At 30.6% G+C, this 19,855-nt stretch overlaps 1 protein-coding gene across 1 annotated transcript; it reads right to left on the bottom strand.

Moving 5' to 3' along the window:
* Window positions 1-1,224: 1,224 nt before the first annotated feature.
* LOC107952840 (uncharacterized) lies at window positions 1,225-15,397 on the bottom strand. Its single transcript, XM_016888036.2, has 11 exons — window positions 15,184-15,397; window positions 13,831-14,003; window positions 13,262-13,443; window positions 12,093-13,148; window positions 11,928-12,005; window positions 10,235-10,571; window positions 9,948-10,147; window positions 9,633-9,709; window positions 3,519-3,620; window positions 2,684-2,870; window positions 1,225-1,520 (listed from the first exon to the last, which is right to left on the bottom strand). Exons 2-11 carry the CDS (start codon window positions 14,000-14,002, stop codon window positions 1,431-1,433), a joined length of 2,481 nt encoding a protein of 826 aa, XP_016743525.1. The 5' UTR covers window position 14,003; window positions 15,184-15,397; the 3' UTR covers window positions 1,225-1,430.
* Window positions 15,398-19,855: the final 4,458 nt, after the last annotated feature.

The raw sequence follows: 19,855 nt of genomic DNA, 5'->3' as shown, positions 1-19,855 counted from the left end.
GGCCTACAAATTTCACCGCGTCCTTGTGAAAAGGATATAGGACCCAATTTTAACGAGTTTATTCATCTAATTTCTAACATAAATCTCATCTTTTTCTTGATTGGTTAAACTCAATCAAATAGTACGGACAGGAAACTAACAATAACTTTGACTACATGAAATTCTTTAGATCGAAACAGAAAAGTCATATTTTTTCATAAATGACTTCCAAATTTCACAACACTACAAGCAATTTCTTTGAAACCTTTTAATTAAAATATAAATTCAAAAGATTTAACATAGTATATAATCGAAATATCAAATAAAAACAATTGAAAAATAAATCAATCCAAAAACAATAAAGAATCAATTCGTTCTCAATGATTCAAAAATAATAAAGAACCGTATATAATATCTAATATAAAATTAGACCTATAAATCAGGATCTATCATATCAAATCATTAAGAACAAATCAAGAACAAAACTAGATGCGAAAGCGTACTTAAATCCATGAATTCCTTGAAATTTTTATAGATCTTGGGAATTTGATCTTCTAAATTAGCATATAAAAAAATTCAAAGAATATTTGCTCTCTCTCTCCTAAAGATGAGAAATTCAAAAAGATATATTGTATATAATTTGAGAACCATACCCCTAATATCTATAATTTTGACATATTAACCCAATTCCTAATTAGCCCATTATCAATTAGAATTTGATTAGAACTTAATTACTAAAGCATCTACACATATTTGACCCATACTACTTTAACCAAATTAGATCACTTATAATTTAGACTAACTTATCAGGATATTAAATAATAACATATAATTACACTTATTACATAATTTGCTAATTATTTTGCAAAAACTCTTGGCGTAAAAGCCTCCAAAGTACTTTTATCGCTAAAACTCATACTTCCTATTTTTTTAATTGTTTAACATTTTTACTTTTTTTTAAAATAATTACATGTTTAATGTTTAACCATGACTTGTTCTGAAAAAAATAAATTTTGTTCTTATTTCAAAAGGATCTTATTTTTTATCAGCTTTTATTCATCGCTCTAATTTCAAATTAACTATTATAATAAATATATAATAAATAGGGTTTTTCCTTGTCCTATTGCAAACCCTAAACCAAACGACTAGAATAGCCATTCAGCACTCCTCACAGCATTCAGCAATTTGAGCTGTCCCATAATAGCATAGTTATTACATAATTATGGAAGCTGGGAATCAGAAGCACTAACAGCATATTCATGGATGCGGGGAATCAAAAGCACTAATAGTGAGTTTAGTTTGACAAACATAAACGAATAAAAATCAAAATATATTTTCGAACTGATCTCCCAACACTCGGTTTTTTATAGTATGATTGCTGGATTAAAATGAAAAAGCAAACATTTTAAAGCACTAATAGCTTGCACGACAAAGACGAGCACATCAGATCCTTATACAAGGACAACGGAGAAGCAGCATCTTTTTCCAATGGCCTTCCAATTACTGACTTGCCACCCTTCACCATCCTTGTAACACTCCACCTATTATCAATCCAAAGAAATTATGAAATATTTAAGAACCCTCAATTGATCTAGTGCTGCTGATAACTATAGATATGGAAGAAATAAACACAAAACACGACACCAGAAAGAATACTATTTTTGATCTAGTACTGTCTTTACCAATATTTGTGACCATTTCAAGTTTATTGGTACTTTTTAAATATATATATTGTATAATTTCTAATTTCTTAATGAATTACTGAAATTCATCACCCACCTTGTGGGTGAAAATTCATTTTTTTTAAATAATATTTATATTTTGAAAAATTAAAAATGGTAGTTTTTAAGTAAATTGTTATTTTTAGGATAACTATTTATTAAAAATATAAAAGGTTTAGATACTCCTAGATATATGCATTCTCAGTGAAAAAAATAATATTAAAAGCAACACAAACTTAAACATAGATATGAGTGGGAGGTTACGGAGAGAAGTGGATAATATTTCAAAACAATGAGTATATTTTTAAAAATATATAAAAATTTAACTACATAAATGCCTTACTACATTATCATTTAAAGCCTATAATTTACTGATTTGAGTCACTGAACTCAGTCAAAACACATTATTATTAGTATAAATGTATACAAGCAAATATAGCTCAATTGCATACCCATATTTGCAAACATAAATTTTAAATTAGATTCAACAACTTAATCTTTATATTTTATTTTTTGAACTATAAAAATAGAAAAAACTTAATGACAAAAGAAATAAAAAATTGGTTAAAAATATCAAAATATTGTTTCAACCAGTGTGTGCCAATACACACCTGTACAAGGTGTGGCATTGGACGAAATAGATTGAAACACAACAAAATTTCCAAAATACACTGAAATTTTGATCCGACGAAAATTAAACTACTTAGTATCCATGACACATCCTTGATTTTTAATAATGTACTTTAAGGGCGTGTCACTACCAACTTTGCTTGTTGAGTTTTTACGTCTGAATCTATGAAATCATGGTCCATAAACTACATCAAAATCTACCTAATAATTATAGACGCATGCATGTTAAAATTTGTATAAACATATGATATTTGGAACAGGATTATGACATAAAAATACGCAAAACACGTTACGGAAACACAGAATGTTAGATCTAGCATTTACAAAAGGAGGATCAGGGACTTGTTACATACCTTGTCCAGAACTTCTTTATCATCCCGCAACCCTCCAATAACATGTATTTCCTCTCCAATTACAATAGTGCCAAAACATCCCCTTGAATTGTTCACGGAGTCTACCATCATGCATGAACCAGCACGAGGATCAAAGACTTCAACTGTTGAGACCATTCTGTTTCCATCAAATCCACCTATAGCATATCTACAAAAATATTTCCGTTTCACATTGGATACAAAGGTAAGGTATTCTTTATACCACAATGTTATTTTCTATAGATAAGGGAAAAGTGAAGCAAACATGCACTCAAAATTACGTTCAGATAGTTGGGTATTAATCTGTATTAATGTAGAAATCAACAGGGTTGTTTTTGGTATTAATCTCTATTAGTATGTAAACAAATTAGGTTGCTGTTCATACCATACAGTGTTTAGATCTAAGATTTAGTTCTTCCATGTTCCAGTAGCATAGTGCAAAGGCCTACATCAGTTAAATTATGGGCATTCTAGGCTTATAAATACAACAAAGACACTCGACCTTACTGCCAACTCTTTTTATGTCCGGTGTCAATCATAAAATTTAACAAAATTACCATACTAGCTTAATCATGATTTTACCGAAGGCAATTTAAGATCACTGTTTGGTAGCAGGTGAAAATCAAACACCAATTAATACACATAACAAAATATTGTGTTAAAACAATTAAAAGCCAATAATTTCACTCTAATAAAATTTTCACCCTATTGGTTGGGATTTAGGTGACCCCTGAACAAATAGTTCTAATCACCAATTGTAGATCACATTGACTATTGGATAATCACTCCATTGGGCTCAAACAGGAAACAAACTTACAACTTCTCATTGAGCACAACCAATGAATGAGATCCTCTCTTTGTGACCATGCTCTCAAGTTTTTCCCATGCATGGTGCCGAGGATCCAATCTCTCTATAGATCTGAGATTTATGAAATGAAACAGTCAATAAGAATGTTGGACCGTAATAGTTTACACTATAAATAAGTCCACAAAAGAACATCATTAGGAGATAAAAATAGATTCTAATTTCTTATTACACATTTTATAAATGACATGCCTTAAATGCAAATTAAAAATTAGGCATCTCTATGACTAAGACCAACCTCCTTGTATACGAGTTAAGCACACATGACCAAGAAGATGAGACGTTAAATCTTGATAAGGTAAAAATCAAGGCAATGAATGCTCTCTTATTTATTGCCCGACTTTTTTAGGCCTCCACAATCAATTCTATAATTACCACATTGTTTCTGTTAGAAAATAAACCATCATATAGACAGAACAGAACCTGAAATTGAGGTTTGATTCCTACACTTTGTTAGCCTAGTTTTGGATGATTTAAAACTATCAAGAACAATAGAGAACTAGTGAAAAGATGAAAAAAAAAAGTGCCCTTCCTATTATTTGTTGAAATATGTGAAATCCAAATATTTTGGGGATATATTTTAAAGTTATTTAGATAGTTAAATCTTATTTAGGTCGATAAATCTCAGAATAAATCATTTGAGATATTCTAGGAATATTTTATTTTATCTTTTAGAAGTTTATTAAAATAAGCGAATTATTTTATTATTTTTCTAATTAGGTTATGACTCTTTTCTCTATTTAAATTCAATTTTTTAGTTAATAAAATACAAAACAATTTTATTAAATGCTCTCTTGAAAACTTCCATGGCATTTGAACTAAGTTAAATCTCTAGTAACATCATGGTTTAAACAGCTTTCACTGGAGATAAGAGATCCAGCAATCAAACAGAGATAGACAGTTATACCGTTGAAACAACTACCAAGAGTACAATGACTCAAGGGACAAAGACATCTCACCTTTCTTTTCAGCTAATATATCACAAGCTGAATGGCAAGAATTATCTGGAATGATCGCAGTCCGTAAAGTTAGCAATTGATGGGTGCAGCAAGTTAGGTCATTTAACTGAAGAAGTCAAGCAACCATAGGTGGGCGATCCAAAGATGAGCAAGTGGAGGTCAGAAAATTTTATAATAATTGCATGGCTTATTAATTCCATAGAAGCATCCATAGGTAAACCTTTTCTTTTTCTCCCGAATGTTATAGATGTTTAGGACGCTGTGAAAGACATCTATTCAAATTTAGAAAACGCTTCATAGATCTTTGAGTTACAAATAAATCTATGAAAAGCTAGACAAGGGAAAAAGGAAATTGCTTTTTATTATAACGAGATGATGTCTCTTTGACAAGAATTGGATCAGTGTTATAATGATGAATAGGGGTGTCCCGGAGATGGTGTAAAAGCTATAAAAAAAGAAGAGAATGAACAAGCTTATTTATTTCTGGCTTGTTTAAATAAAGAATTTAATAAAGTGAGATCTCGGATTTTAGGAAAAAAACCGAGTTCGTGAGATTTTTTCTGATGTTAGAAGAGAGGAGACAAGAAGAAAATTAATGTTAAGGTCAGGATTTAAAGCTAATGATGATCAATCTGCTTTTGTAACTGTTTAAAATAATTATAATAGTGAAAAAAAAAACTTTGGTGCAATCACTGCAAAAAATATTGACAGACTTGAGAAACGTGTTGGAAACTCCGTGAAAAACAGACGAATGGGAAAAAAAATGGCAATGGTCGTGATTCACAATTAGGGAATAGTAGAGATTTCCAAACAACTGATCAAAATTATGAGAGCCAAACTTCTCTGGAAGGATCTCCATTCACTAAGGAGCAATTAAAGCGTCTACACAAATTTTTTCAATCACCACAATTTTGGATGAATTCTTTTTTTCCTAACTCATCTAATAATCCTTCTTCCTCCTTTGTCAAATTAGGTACTGATTTTTCTATTTTTTCATTATCAAGCCTTGTAAAACAAACATGTGGATCATTAATTCTAGAGCAAATGATCGCATGACTAGTAGTCATTTTCTTTTTTTCAACTTACACACCTTGTGCAAAAAACAAAAAGATCAAATTAGCAAAATGTGGCATTCTCGGCAATAGCCGGGAAAGGCACTGTTAAAATTTCGCCTTCCTTAGTTTTACATGATATTTTACATGTGTCAAATCTAGCTTGTAATCTTATATCGGTTAGTAAACTATTTCAATCCTCAAATTGTCATGATATATTTGACTCCTCTATTTGTAAATTTTAGGATATGATCTCAGGGAAGATGATTGGCAACGCTAAAGAATCTTGGTCTCAGGGAAGATGATTGGCAACGCTTAAGAATCTTGTGAAATTTACTTTCTTGAAGACGACCATCTAAGTCAACCAATAACCACTTTATGTTTAAATTATATTTCTAATTTTGATAAGGTTATAATTTAATATTATAGGGTTGGACATCCTAATTTTTACTATTTAAAATATTTGTTATCTAATCTATTTAAAAATAAAAGTCCATAGCATTGTGAATTTTGTGAATTGGAATCATTAGTCATTCTTTCTACCTTAAAAATATAAAGCTTCAAAATCTTTTTCGTTAATTCATAGTGATGTTTGGGAACCTTTGAGAGTTTCAACTATTTCAGGAAAACATTGATTTGTCACATTTATTGATGATCATACTCGTATTTGTGGGGTTTTTTTATTAGAAGACTAGTCTAAAGTTAAAAATGTGTTTTAATCTTTTAATGCTATAGTGAAAACACAATTTGCTGTGAGAATAGAAATATTTTAGAGTGACAATGGTGAGAAATTTTTTTAGTGACCAATTACATTTTTTTTAACCAAACATAGAATAATCCACCAAAGCTTTTGTACAAATACACCACAATAAAATGGAATTGCAAAAAGAAAAAAACGGACATCTTTTGGAAGTAACTAGAGCCTTAATATTCACTAGTCAGGTACCACGTTATCATTGGGGCGAAACATTGTTAACAACTACATATCTTATTAATAGAATGTCATTAAAACTCTAAACTATAAAACTCTTTTCCATCTCTTTAAAGATAACTTTCTTAACTCTAAATTGATCACAGATTTATCTTTCCGAGTTTTTGAGTGTAGCATTTTTGTTCATCTTCACAACCAAGGTAAACTAGATTCTAGAGCAAAAAACTCCGTCTTCATTGGCTGTGCTTCTAATAAAAAGGGTTACAAATGTTATGATTCAATTGATAGGAAGATTATTGTTACCACGGATGTCACATTTGTTGAAACACAATCTTATTTTGATTCTAATCTTCAAGAAGGAAATTATAGTAAAGAAGATTCTATAATTAATCAAGAATAGACTAGGAATATACAACATAGAGATTCCAATAAAGAGGAAGGTGAATTTATGATTAACACAGAAACTAATGATGTTAATATTGTTAATAAAAAGGAGTACGAAGGTGTAGAGTCTAATCATAAGAATAAAGAACAAAAAAAGATTGAAATTAAGAAAATGGAATCCACTAAATTCATAACCAAGAATCCGACTCGCAAAATCTTGTCAAAAGTCTAAGTAAAGCTTAAAATCCAACCAATATCTTTTTTGATTTAGATATTCCAATTACTAAAAGAAAAAGTGTGAAATATTGTCAAATATCCCATGTCTAACTTTATGTCTTATAAAGTCTTGTCTTCGACAATCTCTGCCTTTATTTCGTGTCTCGATACTATGAAAATACCCAAAAAGTGTGAAAGATGCTTTACAAATTCCTAAGTGGAAAGAGGCTATTTTAGAAAAAATTCGCGCTATTGAAAAAATAGGTACATGGAAACAGTAAAATTACCTGTAGGAAAAAAACAGTGGGCTATAAATGAGTGTTCACAACCAAATTCAAACTGAATGGATCTTTCTATAGATACAAAGCCTGACTAGTGGCTAAAGGGTACACTTAAACATACAACATAAATTATCTTGAAACATTTGCTCCGGTAGCCAAATTAAATTTTGTTAGAGTTCTTTTATCAATTATTATAAAACTTGATTGGTCTTTACAGCAGCTGGATGTGAAAAATGCTTTCTTAAATGGAAAACTTAAAGAAGTTTACATGGATCCTCCTCCAGGTTTGAAGAAAAATTTGGAACTCATGTAAGCTCAGGAAATCTTTGTATGGTCTAAAGCAGTCTCCTCAAGCTTGGTTTGAATGGTCCACTCAAGTTGTTAAAAAATAAAGTTACTCACAAAAGCAAGTTGATCACATAATGTTCTATCGACACTCACAAAAAAGTAGAATAGCAATTATTATAGTTTATATCGATGATATCATTCTTACAAGAGATGATGTGGATGAATAAGGCGTCTCAAAGAGTATCTACCATTGGAGTTTGAGATCAAAGACTTGGGTCCTTTGAAATATTTTCTTGGAATGAAAGTTACTCGATCATAGAAGAATCTTATGGTCTCTCAAAAAAAATGTAATTGATCTTTTAAAAGAGACTAGGATGAATGGTTGCCGCCCAGCTAACACACCAATTGGTCCAAATGTAAAATTCGAAAATAAAAAAGGTCAATTAGTTGATAAAAAACAATACCAAAGATTAGTTGGTAAGTTAATTTACTTATCACACGCAAGGCTAGACATAACTTTTGCAATGAGCCTAATGAATCAATTTATGTACTCCTCAATGGAGAAACATGAAGAAGCAACGTTTCGAATTTTGAGATACTTGAAGAGTTCACCTGGAAAGGACTTATTCTTCAAGAAATCCGAACAAAGAAGAACTGAAACTTATACAGATGCAAATTGGGCAAGCTCAATAACAGATAGAAGATCTAAATCAGAATACTGTACATTTATTTAGGGAAACCTTGTGACTTGGCAAGATAAAAAATAAAGTGTTGTAGCAAGAAATAGTGCAGAGACTGAGTTTAAATCAATGGTTCAAGGAATTTGTGAAATGATGTTGTTAAAAAGAATTAGGGAAGAACTGAGGAAACCAATAACTTCACCAATGAAGTTATATTGTGATAGCAAAGCTGCCATTAGTATTGCTCACAACCTAATCTAACATGACAGAACTAAACATGTTGATATTGATAGACGCTTTATGAAGGAGAAGATAAAGAAGGCCAAGTGTGCATACCAGTTGTTCCTTCAAAACAACATATTGCTGACATACTCATCAAAGGGCTCTAAGACAAGCTTTGATTTTCTTGTAAGCAAGTTGGGCACCAACTTGAGGGAGGATGTTAAAATATGTGAAACCTATATATTTTGGGGATATATTTTAAAGTTATTTAGGTAGATAAATCTTAGAATAAATCATTTGAGATATTCTAGAAATTATTTTTCTAATTAGGTTATGACTCTTTTCTCTATTTAAATTCAGTTCTTTAGTTAATAAAATACAAAACAGTTTTATTAAATACTCTTGAAAACTTTCATTATTAGGATGTAAAAAAATGGTAAACAACCACACATGCACGTGCACATAAAGCAACAAGTGATTCCTATTTCACTGCAACTGAATCAAGCTAATCAGAGAAGTCTATTACGTACCATTTATAACTTGGGGAAGCCTATGAAAAAACAAAATCAAAGATTTATAACCACTGCTTGAAAAATAGTCATGAATGTCCAAGGATTCTCTGTAATATTTAGATGTTTAAGATAACAAGCTTTCACAACTATTAAAAATAAAACTGAAAAACATGACAAACATTTTCATGACAATAATACAATTGCCCTCCAACTATTACCTACCACGTCCTTCCTATCCCTTTCTCATCTGAGAATACGCAAGGGACAGGGATGAGCCTCAATATAAAGCCACATTAACGGGCAAAAAGGTGGTGGCATAGCTAATCTTGAATGGTATCAATGTATAGTGCAAGTAATGAAAGGCTTTAAATATAAGATTAATTACCAGATGTAAGATCATAGAAATCATTTCTTGTTTTTTTCAAGAACTTAAAATACATGGATAATCATCAGCCTTTACACACACCGGTATAGATGAATCACAAGTGCACTCACAACTCTGAAGTATGACCATCAAGACCCAAAAAAAAAAAAAACTTACTTCAAATAGCTGTTTCCGTTGTATCCTCCAGAAACATAAAGTATCCCATGGACTTCTGCTGCAGCCGGAGCAAATCTCTTCAAAACAAAGTAGTATTGGTTAACAAATCAGGAAAAAGTTAAGATCATAATGGTAGCACATAAAGTTAAAGTTTTAAGTGAGCAACAAAGAATTTTACATCTTTCCACAATTTATAACTAGCCACTTCATGGTTGATAGGCCACCAACTAGTTGGCATCCCTAAGGCATTGAATATATTAGTCTATACAAGCATCCAATAATTTGATGTAGACACAAGCTATCATTAGAATATACCTTATGCAGTAGTGATTGAATAGGCATCCACTTTCCAATGTTTGGATCAAACATCTCTACCTCTGAGAAACATTCAACTCCATTTCCACCTCCAACAACAAACATGCTATCCTCTAAAGGAAGCAAAGCAAAGCTCCCTTTCTTTTGATTTAATGGGGGGCGAGTGGTCCACTGATTGCTTAGCGGGTTGTATGATTCAACTAGGGGAAATGAAGTTGATAGCAAGATTATCTTGTTAAGATAGGGAGTGACTGAACAAAACAAATGCATAAAGGAAACAATCATACCTGTATCATACCATAAATTACCATCTACGCCACCCAAAATATACAATGCATCACTGAATTTTGCTGCCGAAGCATACGATCGTGGAAAGCTCATTGTAGTCCATGTTCTCATCATGTCCTGAGAAGAAGAGTAGATGTCCAAAGAAGATAACCATGAACAACCATCAAATCCTCCGACTATACATATTGATGCATCATAAGCTGGATGAGGTTGGTCATCCACTAATTGAAACTTCTCTTCTTCAAAATCATCCGCCTCAACACACCTTGATTTGAACCCAATTTCCAACATCCTGCACTTGTTTTTCAATTGTTGGATTTCTAATCTTGATTCAACCTAAAAAGCCAAGTTGCTCAACCGTCAAAAGTGCTATCTCCATTAAAATAACACTTAACAAACTCAGTATACATTTAGTTTCCCTTATACCGGTTACATCATATACAAATATCAGGTTAAAAACTAAAAGAGCTTTTGAAAGAAAATAATAGACAACTAAATCTGGAAACTAGAACTATAATTTGTTATTTAAATCTGAACCCATAACCTGGTAAACAAAAAAAATAAAAATAAAAAAACAAAGCCTGCATTTAAAAAAATTGCTAATATAATCTGCTAAAATGTCACTAGCCAAGAATAAAGTCATACCTTAAAAGATGAATCAATGTCGACAAATATTAGGAAAAAAATACACATCGTAACACCCAAAAAGGGAAAATGTCGAGCAACTTGGAATTAAGAACTAGAGACTATACACAGCTATTTATGAAAATGGGATAAAAGATACTGAACATGTTCTACAACCAACAAGGGCGTTGAATGCGGATAGTAGACACCAATAACAGTTTTAGCCAAAGCTTGCAAATTGTCGAAATAATATTTTGAAGCAAGATTTCAATGAAAATAAGAGATGCAGGCAAATTAATCAGCATCATAAGGGGAGGACTTCAGGGGTAAAACCAATATATATATATATATATATTATGGGAACAAGGTAAGAGAATGAATAGGGAGACTTCAGTGTCATAAAGATTAAGGCAGATTAATAAGCGTCATAAGGAGGGAACTTACATCAAATGTAAAACCAATATATACATATATTCTTATTTGATGGGACAAGGTATGAGAATGAGGAGGGAGACATAGCCTAAGTAGTACAACAATTAAGCAAACTTTTTGGCTTAAACAAAACCAGTTTTCAGCTAACAAGTTCAAATTTTGCATTATGCCCATCGAATATGTGATAAAAGCTTTTAAGTATGATTACTTATTTGCTTTCAATTACAAGCTAACTTGAAAAATGAATCTCTATAATAATTAAAAAGTAGAATGTTCTTTATGGATGCATCACCAATTGCATAACAAAGGGACATTTCTTATGGAAATCCCAATCTCCAGGAGTGCAAAGAAATTAATAGCTGAAAGCTAGAAGTAGAAAGTGAAAATAGCAGGATTAGTTCGGCAGTTCACCTCAGGTGTAACAACTGATAACAATGTTAGGCATTCTAGTAGCATCAAGGACAAGCACTATGTTGAAAAAGGGAGAGATATTTTTCAAGAACACTGATAATAAATATGATATATATGTTTAGCACTACGACCGCATAACTATCATATACAATGATATGAAACTGTAGGAGGAAATACAATGTTTAAAATAAAAAGAAACAACTCTTAAGAAACTAGATATCATACCAGTTTTTCCTCTAAAGAATTGACCTTTTGAGCTTGCTTGAACTCAGACAACCTCAACTCCCCCACTTTAAAAACCAACTATAAGAACATACCACATCAAGATAAGGGTAAGTGTCAGAGCATAAAAAAGAAACAGTCAAAAATTCAAGGTAGTGACTCAAGTACCTTGGCCACTGTGGAGTGAATGCAAGAAGAGTTCATCTTGGAGGCCAATGCTAATTCTGGAAGAGAGAGATTAGTCAACTGATCTTCAGTGTCTTCTGACTGATTATGTGTTGGTACAATCTCTCTCGGAACACATGGAAGCAAAGACTCCTCATGTTCTGATTTGAACAATGTACCTTCCGTGGGTAATTCTGAGAGGTTTTCCTCTCTAGGAACTTCCAAATGAAGGTAAGAAGTGCTTGGTTCTATCAACACAGAAGAACAAAAGGCTTCATAATTTGGTTTTGAGCTTGCAACTTTGCCATATTCTTGAACCTCCTCTAGGTTTAATGGAGCTTCTGCATCCTTGCTACTTTCATCCAAACAATCTGGAAGACACTGAGCATCCAGTTCTCCATTGAACTGACCAACATTCACTTCAGATGCTGGTAGATTGAATTCTTCAACTTCCTTTGTTGAATTGGAACCAGTTTCCTCTTTGAAAAAAGCACTCCACTTTTTTTGTGAATGTCTTGCAACACAAGAGTAGGAAGTATCCCAGTTTAACATCTGGTTCCCAACAGCCTGCTTAGGATTTGATGCAACTTCGTTGTTAATTGAACCTGAGAACAGTTGCCTTTCTTCTCTTGAACCATTATCTTTCCAAGTGAACCGCCCTACATTAGGCCGAGATTTATGACCATCAGATACATTCATATTTCTCACCACAGAAGAAAAAGAGAGTCCAACAATAGGATTCAAAGAGGAATCTTCCATGCTAGCGAGATTCATATTAGAAGCCTCCACTTTTGAAGTAGAATTCTCCCCAGAATCACAATTGTATTCTGCATTGGGGGCCCTTAATGTTTTGCGTTGAGCACCCATCTTTTCAGTTTTCTTTGAGAGGAAAGTATTAGTTATTACAGGAGAAGAGGAAAACAGAGATATCAACTTGCTTGTTTGAGCCTGATCTAGTTCAAACCAAAAAAGCTTTCGTTCATAATAGTTATCTGCAATTATTGGTTGGAACTGACGTTCCAGCAACGGCTGGCATCGCATTTGTATTTTGATTTTTACCTTAAAACAAATGGAGAGAGATCAATTACACGTCTAGACTATGATCAAATTATCATAAAAAACTTGATCAATACACAAAAACAACTTAAATACAATATAATCACAATTAATACCTGCGCGGCATAAGGGGTGTTTTCTGAACCATCGATGGTCCAAGCACTGGAGTTGATAGAAAGTTGTCCTGAGCTTGCAGCCTCGAAGATACCATGCAGCTTCCTGTCACTATAATTGAACAAGAACAGTGGCAAACCAGGTTCGATGTTCTTTACATAGGAATAATGAGGAGAAGGTAATCCTGTTAGAAAATTTGAACACCACTTTAGTCACAAGACTCTGGACAAAATCATGTACACATGTAATATGACGCTTTTATTGCAATAGGAATTTTAGTTTTATTTATTCATTATATCAGGTTTTATTAACAATTTTAGATTTACTTATTTTCTCTATTATATTAATTTTTTATTTCCTCTAGGTTAGAGATTCTATTAGAACTTCTATCAAAAAGAAACTTTATTTTGAGAGGGGGTCAAGTCAAGGACGAATCTGTCTTTTGAGGAAATATAGGTCGAAGCAAGAATTCTTTCTCGTCTAGACCTCTAACTAGATCTTCCGCTAAGGCACATAAAAATATGCTCATCAGTAAGTAGACCATTTGCTCTTAATGTGATAGGAAACCAACCAAATAATTGCTTTGACAAACATTCTCCAAATGTACTATGTTTGCATCCAAAGATAACACCAGCTAAATTGCTCTTCCTAAGATTCCTAGCAGTTGTGCTACAATTAACAGTAGAATGTTGCTGAGCTTTTTCACTTGCAGTGAATGTCTGTGTCTTCCTCCCAGCACCCATGCTGTTATTCAAGAAAAAATACAAGTTCATTAGGTTTTCACATATTTGAAGTATCACTGATGCCAAGAAGAAAAACTAAAAAAAAGTGAGCATTTGTCCACATAAAAAGAATTTTGCACACAAAAATATCTACAAATATAAAGAATATGCATGTATAAGTAGAATAACCCAATTTAACATATTGTTTATGGGTTCAAGTTTAACTCTAATACCCATAAAATGAAGATAGATACAAAAACTAAGAATATTTACACAAAAAATCAATAAAATGGAATATCTCCAAGCACTTTTTTTTTCTTTTTAAAAGGGAGATAATTTGAAATGGAAGAAGCAATTTTTCCTAAAATATTATCAAATAAATTAAATAAACTCTCAATTTTACAAAAAAAAAAAGTTAACGTAAAGATAGGGTAAAAACACTAAAACCTAACTAAATGGCAAGGGAGAGGAAAAAAGGGAAAATGTAAACACTTGAAAATAATCAAAATCCTTTCAACCACGAAAGACCGCTTTAGCTATGTTATAGAAATAAAACTTCATCAAAATCAAACTAGTAAGGCTTAATTCTAGTTGTTTCCATTACAAGAAAAGTTGTTAATAAGCAAAACCAAATAACAGAAACAAAAGTAACATTTGATAGAATTGAACATAAAACAACAATACAAAATGAATTCTAAAATAATTATTATTAAACAAATATAAAAAAGAAAATCATGCGTTTCATTCTAAAAAAAAATATTTAGTTTATTTCATTATTTTTAATGAGCAAGTAGGCAAAGAACCAACCAAAATCATCAAATTGAAAAAGCAAGAGTGTCTGCTTATTGATACCAAAAGAAAAAAAAAGTCGTGATCATTCCTGTTAAAACAGAGTTGATTCTTCAAATAAAATTTTCCAACATTTTGGGATTTTTATTTATTTTTATTGGGAAATTTCACCATTTCTTATAACAAAAAAACTTAAAATGAAAAAGGAAATGGAGATTTTTTTTTTCGGGGGGGGGGGACTAGCTTCTCCAAATGATATACCAATAAAAAGTAGTTCCTTTAAAGAACAAAAAAAAAAAAGGCTTTGATCTGAGACCCTTCCCTCCAGGATAATAACGATAGAAACAAATAAGCACATTTTAAAAAAGAAAAATGAAAGTTCGAAAAAATCGAATGATCAGCGAGAGTAAGACCTGCACTGGAAGAGAAGAAAAATGAAATAGCGGGGATAGTTTCTCGGTAAAGTTAGGGCTTGAAAAGGAGTGGGAACATACAAGAAAACTATTTTAGGGTTTATGGGATTGATTGTTTTTGAGAAAGGAGTTACAGAGGTGATGGGAAGTTCAGAAGACGGAGAAGGAAAACTGACACAAATTATGAAGCGCGAAATGACTTTTTGTTTTTCATAACCCGTACAAGATAGTTTCACGCTTAAATTACTTATATATCTTTCCCTAATATATATATAGCATATTTAAGGCTTTTTTTCAACAATGAACAAGACAACTTTATTATTTACGAATATAACCAATTTCAAAAAGTATAACCAAAAAAAACCTGAAATGAACAGTGTCAAACGGTCTTGTCACTCCGATAACCGGCACCAAAATTCATCATTGTGTAACCATTATTTTGTGATTGAGTAATAGATAAAAAATTAATATTTTTGGTGTTAGTATTGTTATAGTCTGCATCCGTATGTATTCTTTTGAGTACTTTTTAAAAAATATGAATATTTCCCTATTTAAAAAGTATTATTTTAATAAATGTCGGCGTGTAAATGGTCGATACAGGAAAAAAAATTAAAATTTGTTATCAGTATTTTTTAGTGTCAACATTTATGTTGTCGGTATCAATTCATATTTAAAAGAAAAAAGGGTTTATAAGTGTTGGTGCTTCTCGTTACGGGTACCAATATAATTTTAAAAAAAAATTATTGGCGTACTCTGGTTTTAGAACCAGGGATCATTAAAAAAAAAAAAGTCAAGCACTGGAGTTAAAAGAATTGGGAAAAAGAGAGAAAAAAAAATATAGATTGCAAAAAAAAAATGAAAAAGAATTAGCAGTAAAATAAAATGTGATTTCTTTCAAATTGTGAATTTTATTAAGGTGTTGTTTTAAATTGAGATATAGATACAACTCCATATTTATCATTAAATAAATTTATTTATTTAATTTTCCAATCAGATAACCATATTTTACAGCTTTTATCAACAGTCAAAGGTTGTAACATGTTACCCAAAGAATTTAAAGCGAACATGAAATTGTTGTTTTGGCTAAAATTGATAAAATCCTCAACTTTAGATTAAGAATGAATTTATTTATATATTTTAAGGAATGTGATATAAAATTGATACATTAACTTCATGTAGTAAATTATCTATGCAAAAAACATGGCATATAGGTTGATTTATGTAAAAGTAGAATTTTTTAAAGGCAAATTTTCCCTGAATGATTGATATTACATTAAGAAATATTTTATGCCATGCAATTTTTTTCTACTAAAAACAAAATTTAGGGTTTCCAACTTAAAATTTTTAAAAAAATTAATTGTGAACTTTAGTTTCATTATTTTTTTGGTAATGTCTTTCCTATAAAATTATGATACAAAATTAAGTAATTAGAGACTAATATTCGTTTTGTTACTTAAATTTGCTTTAATTTTGAATTATGTTGGGAATTAGAGAAAGATTGAAAATGGATATGAAAAAGAGCAGCAAAGCATCAAAGAAGGCCGAAGGGAAAGGTCTAGTTGAAGCAAAATTCAATGCAATCGAACAAGAATGCAAGCAGCTTCGCGACGAAACTGATCTAATGATCCGACCCAGTGCCAACACTCAAATCCGACTCGGCCTGATGTTCAGTATCCTCAAGGCAAGACAACAAGCCGATTTCGGCACTGCTGCTCAATTAACTCGAGTACTCCGGTAATGTTTTTGTTTTGTTTTTTTTTTCAATGGATATTCAATTCTTTTTCCAGTGAAATTGTGGGCAGAGACAATTACTACAAAAGTGAAGAATCTACTAAAAATAACTGTGTCCATTACTGATGTGCAGGGCAAACATGTGGTTACTTAATGTACTAAATGTAGCAAGTCATGTTTGTTATATATTTCTTTCATGTTGATTAGATTTCAAGCTTTTTTTTCTTGCATCATTTTTAAGCTATGGAGTTGAATAAAAATATTAGAAAACGAGTATTGTAAATGTGAAATTCCCTATGCTTGGAGGGTTGTTCCAGGTATAGTCAACACAAATTCTGGCATTGTATATTAAGTGTGAAAGATCGAAGTGAGTTTTATTAATTTGTCTGTTTTTTGTTTAAAGGAATGATTTTTTTTGGGTTTTTTACCCAAATCATTTAAAAATAATAATTAATTATGAAAAAGGTATAGAAAACAGATTAATTTGGCATTTGCTACAGTATTCTAATGATGCTGTTTGATAAATTGGCGACATTAAACTGAAATGTGATAACCTAAAATATTGTAGGACTTGATATGGAAATTTACCGTTCTGGTTGGCAGCTGAAATAAAAGCTTTAAGGGTGCCGCGGTGGGACCAAACTTTAAATGGGTAAATTTCCTGATAACCCCTTTATTTGTTATTTTCATTTATTCCCTTCGTAAATAATTCACAGTTTCATACTCCATGCAATTCAACCTAATTTCATGATTTTGTGCCCGGCACTACGTGTTTTGGCATGTTGCAACCACTGTTTATGTCTTTGAAAAGCTGATTTGCTTGTGAGTGCCTGGAAAAAGAGGCAAAAATGTACATTACGAAAGAACCAGGGTTATTCCAAATAATTTAACTTAGCAAAAAGTTGTTCTAGAAATAGCTGAAAGGAAAATTGAGAATGTAACGCCCTCTTTTTTCCTCACTGTTTTGTTCTTTTTTTTATAATATGACGGTAAAAGAGAATAATAAAAATAATAAACAAGAGGTTTATGAAGTAATTTACCCATTTAAAGTTTCAGAAAGTCTAATTAAAATAAAAAATTTACATATCAAATCCCTCAATATTTTAGATCATTATATTTCAGTCTAGTACTACCAATTTATCAAACGGCACCGTCAAAATACTATAATAAATGCCTATTTTCATAGTTAATATGTTTTCATATTTTTTCATAATTAATTATTATTTTCATACAGCTCAAGGCATAAGAAATGACACAAAGTGACCGTACAACATAGCACCAAAACCACTCGTTGCCCAACACTAGTATGAAGACATCAAAAGTCAGATATTAAATTTCAATTAGAAAATTAAATAAACAAACAAAAAAAATTTATTTAATGATGATGATAAATATACAACTGTATCAATATCTCATTTTAAAATAACACATTAATAAAACTCATCCTTTAAAAGAAATCACATTTTATTTTACTGCTAATATTTTTTATTTTCTCAATTTATTTTTTCTTCCTCTTTTTCCTAATTCTTTTCATTTTCTCAAGTGTTTTTTGGCTTTTTCTTTTAAATGGTCACTAATTCCAATAACCATAGCACATTGATAATTTTTTTCAAAAATCACACTAGTGTCGACAACAACATTGACAATTTTTTTTTAAATATGAACTAATGTTATCAACATGAATACCGACATAACAAATAAAAATTAATTTTTTTTCCGGTGCCAGCTATCTACACGCCGACACTTGTTAAAAAAATATTTTTCTGAATAAAAAAATACCTGTATTTTTTAAAAAAAGTACTCAAAAAATACATACGGTTTCGGCCATGGCAGTGCCAACACCAAAAAGATTAATTTTTCTATCCCCAACTCAATCATTAAGTAATGATTATACAATGATGGACTTTGGTGCTGGCCATCGGGGTACCGACACCGCCTAGCATTGTTCGTTTTAGGTCACTTTCAATGTATATTTTGAAACTGAATCATTTTTATAAATAATAAAGCTCTCTAAATCATTTTAAAAAAACCGCTCGTATTTAACGTAAGTAATAAGTAATTGTTTTATAAATAAAAGGAGTTACAAATAATATAAAATTTTAAATTTATATTAGAAATTAAATTATAATATTAAATTAAAATAAAATATAACATATCTTTTCATGCTCATTAATAATAATTCTTGAATAAATTTAACAACTTTTAATTTTAACATAAAATATTTTCTCTCATCAAATTTTTGTATTTATTAATATTTTTAATATAATGTATTTATTTATTTCAATTTTCTTTTACTCACAAGTTTTTTTATTTTAATTTTGTACATATTGCATATGTGTTGTTATTATCAGTTTCAAAGATTACACATCATTATTTATTAATATTGTTTTTAAATACATATTTGTATTCAAAATTTATGGTTTCTACATGCATACACGTATGATAGGATTTCTCATAGATAATGTCTCTGATTGCATTGATGTCACAAATTAACTCAATATTTAATTTTTAAAATATTAAATTTTATTATTGAATTTTTTTTCACTAACTAAATAACTTTTTGGTATACTTTAGAAAAAAAGAATACAGTGTTAAACAATTAAAGTGCATTTAATATTTTTAATATGATGTATTTACATATTTAAAATTTTTTTTCAAATTTTTTTACTCACAAGCTAAATTATTTTTTATTTTAATTTTGTAAATATTACGTATGTGTTGTTATTATTATTAGTTTTAAATATTATGTTTCATTATTTATTGTATTTTTTTTGAAGTTTTCACTTAAGCAAGTCCAGTGATTAATTCTCATTTTGTAGACCCATTAAAAGATAGACACTGATCACATTTATATTTAAAATTTATGATTTTTACGCACATATACATGTGATAAGATTTTTAATAATTATTAAAATTTTATATGATAATTTTTTAAAAATAA

Source organism: Gossypium hirsutum, chromosome A07, assembly GCF_007990345.1.
Source record: "Gossypium hirsutum isolate 1008001.06 chromosome A07, Gossypium_hirsutum_v2.1, whole genome shotgun sequence".
NCBI lineage: Eukaryota > Viridiplantae > Streptophyta > Magnoliopsida > Malvales > Malvaceae > Gossypium > Gossypium hirsutum.
The sequence above is the reverse complement of the archived record's forward strand: the minus strand, read 5'-3'. Positions and strand labels throughout refer to the sequence as shown.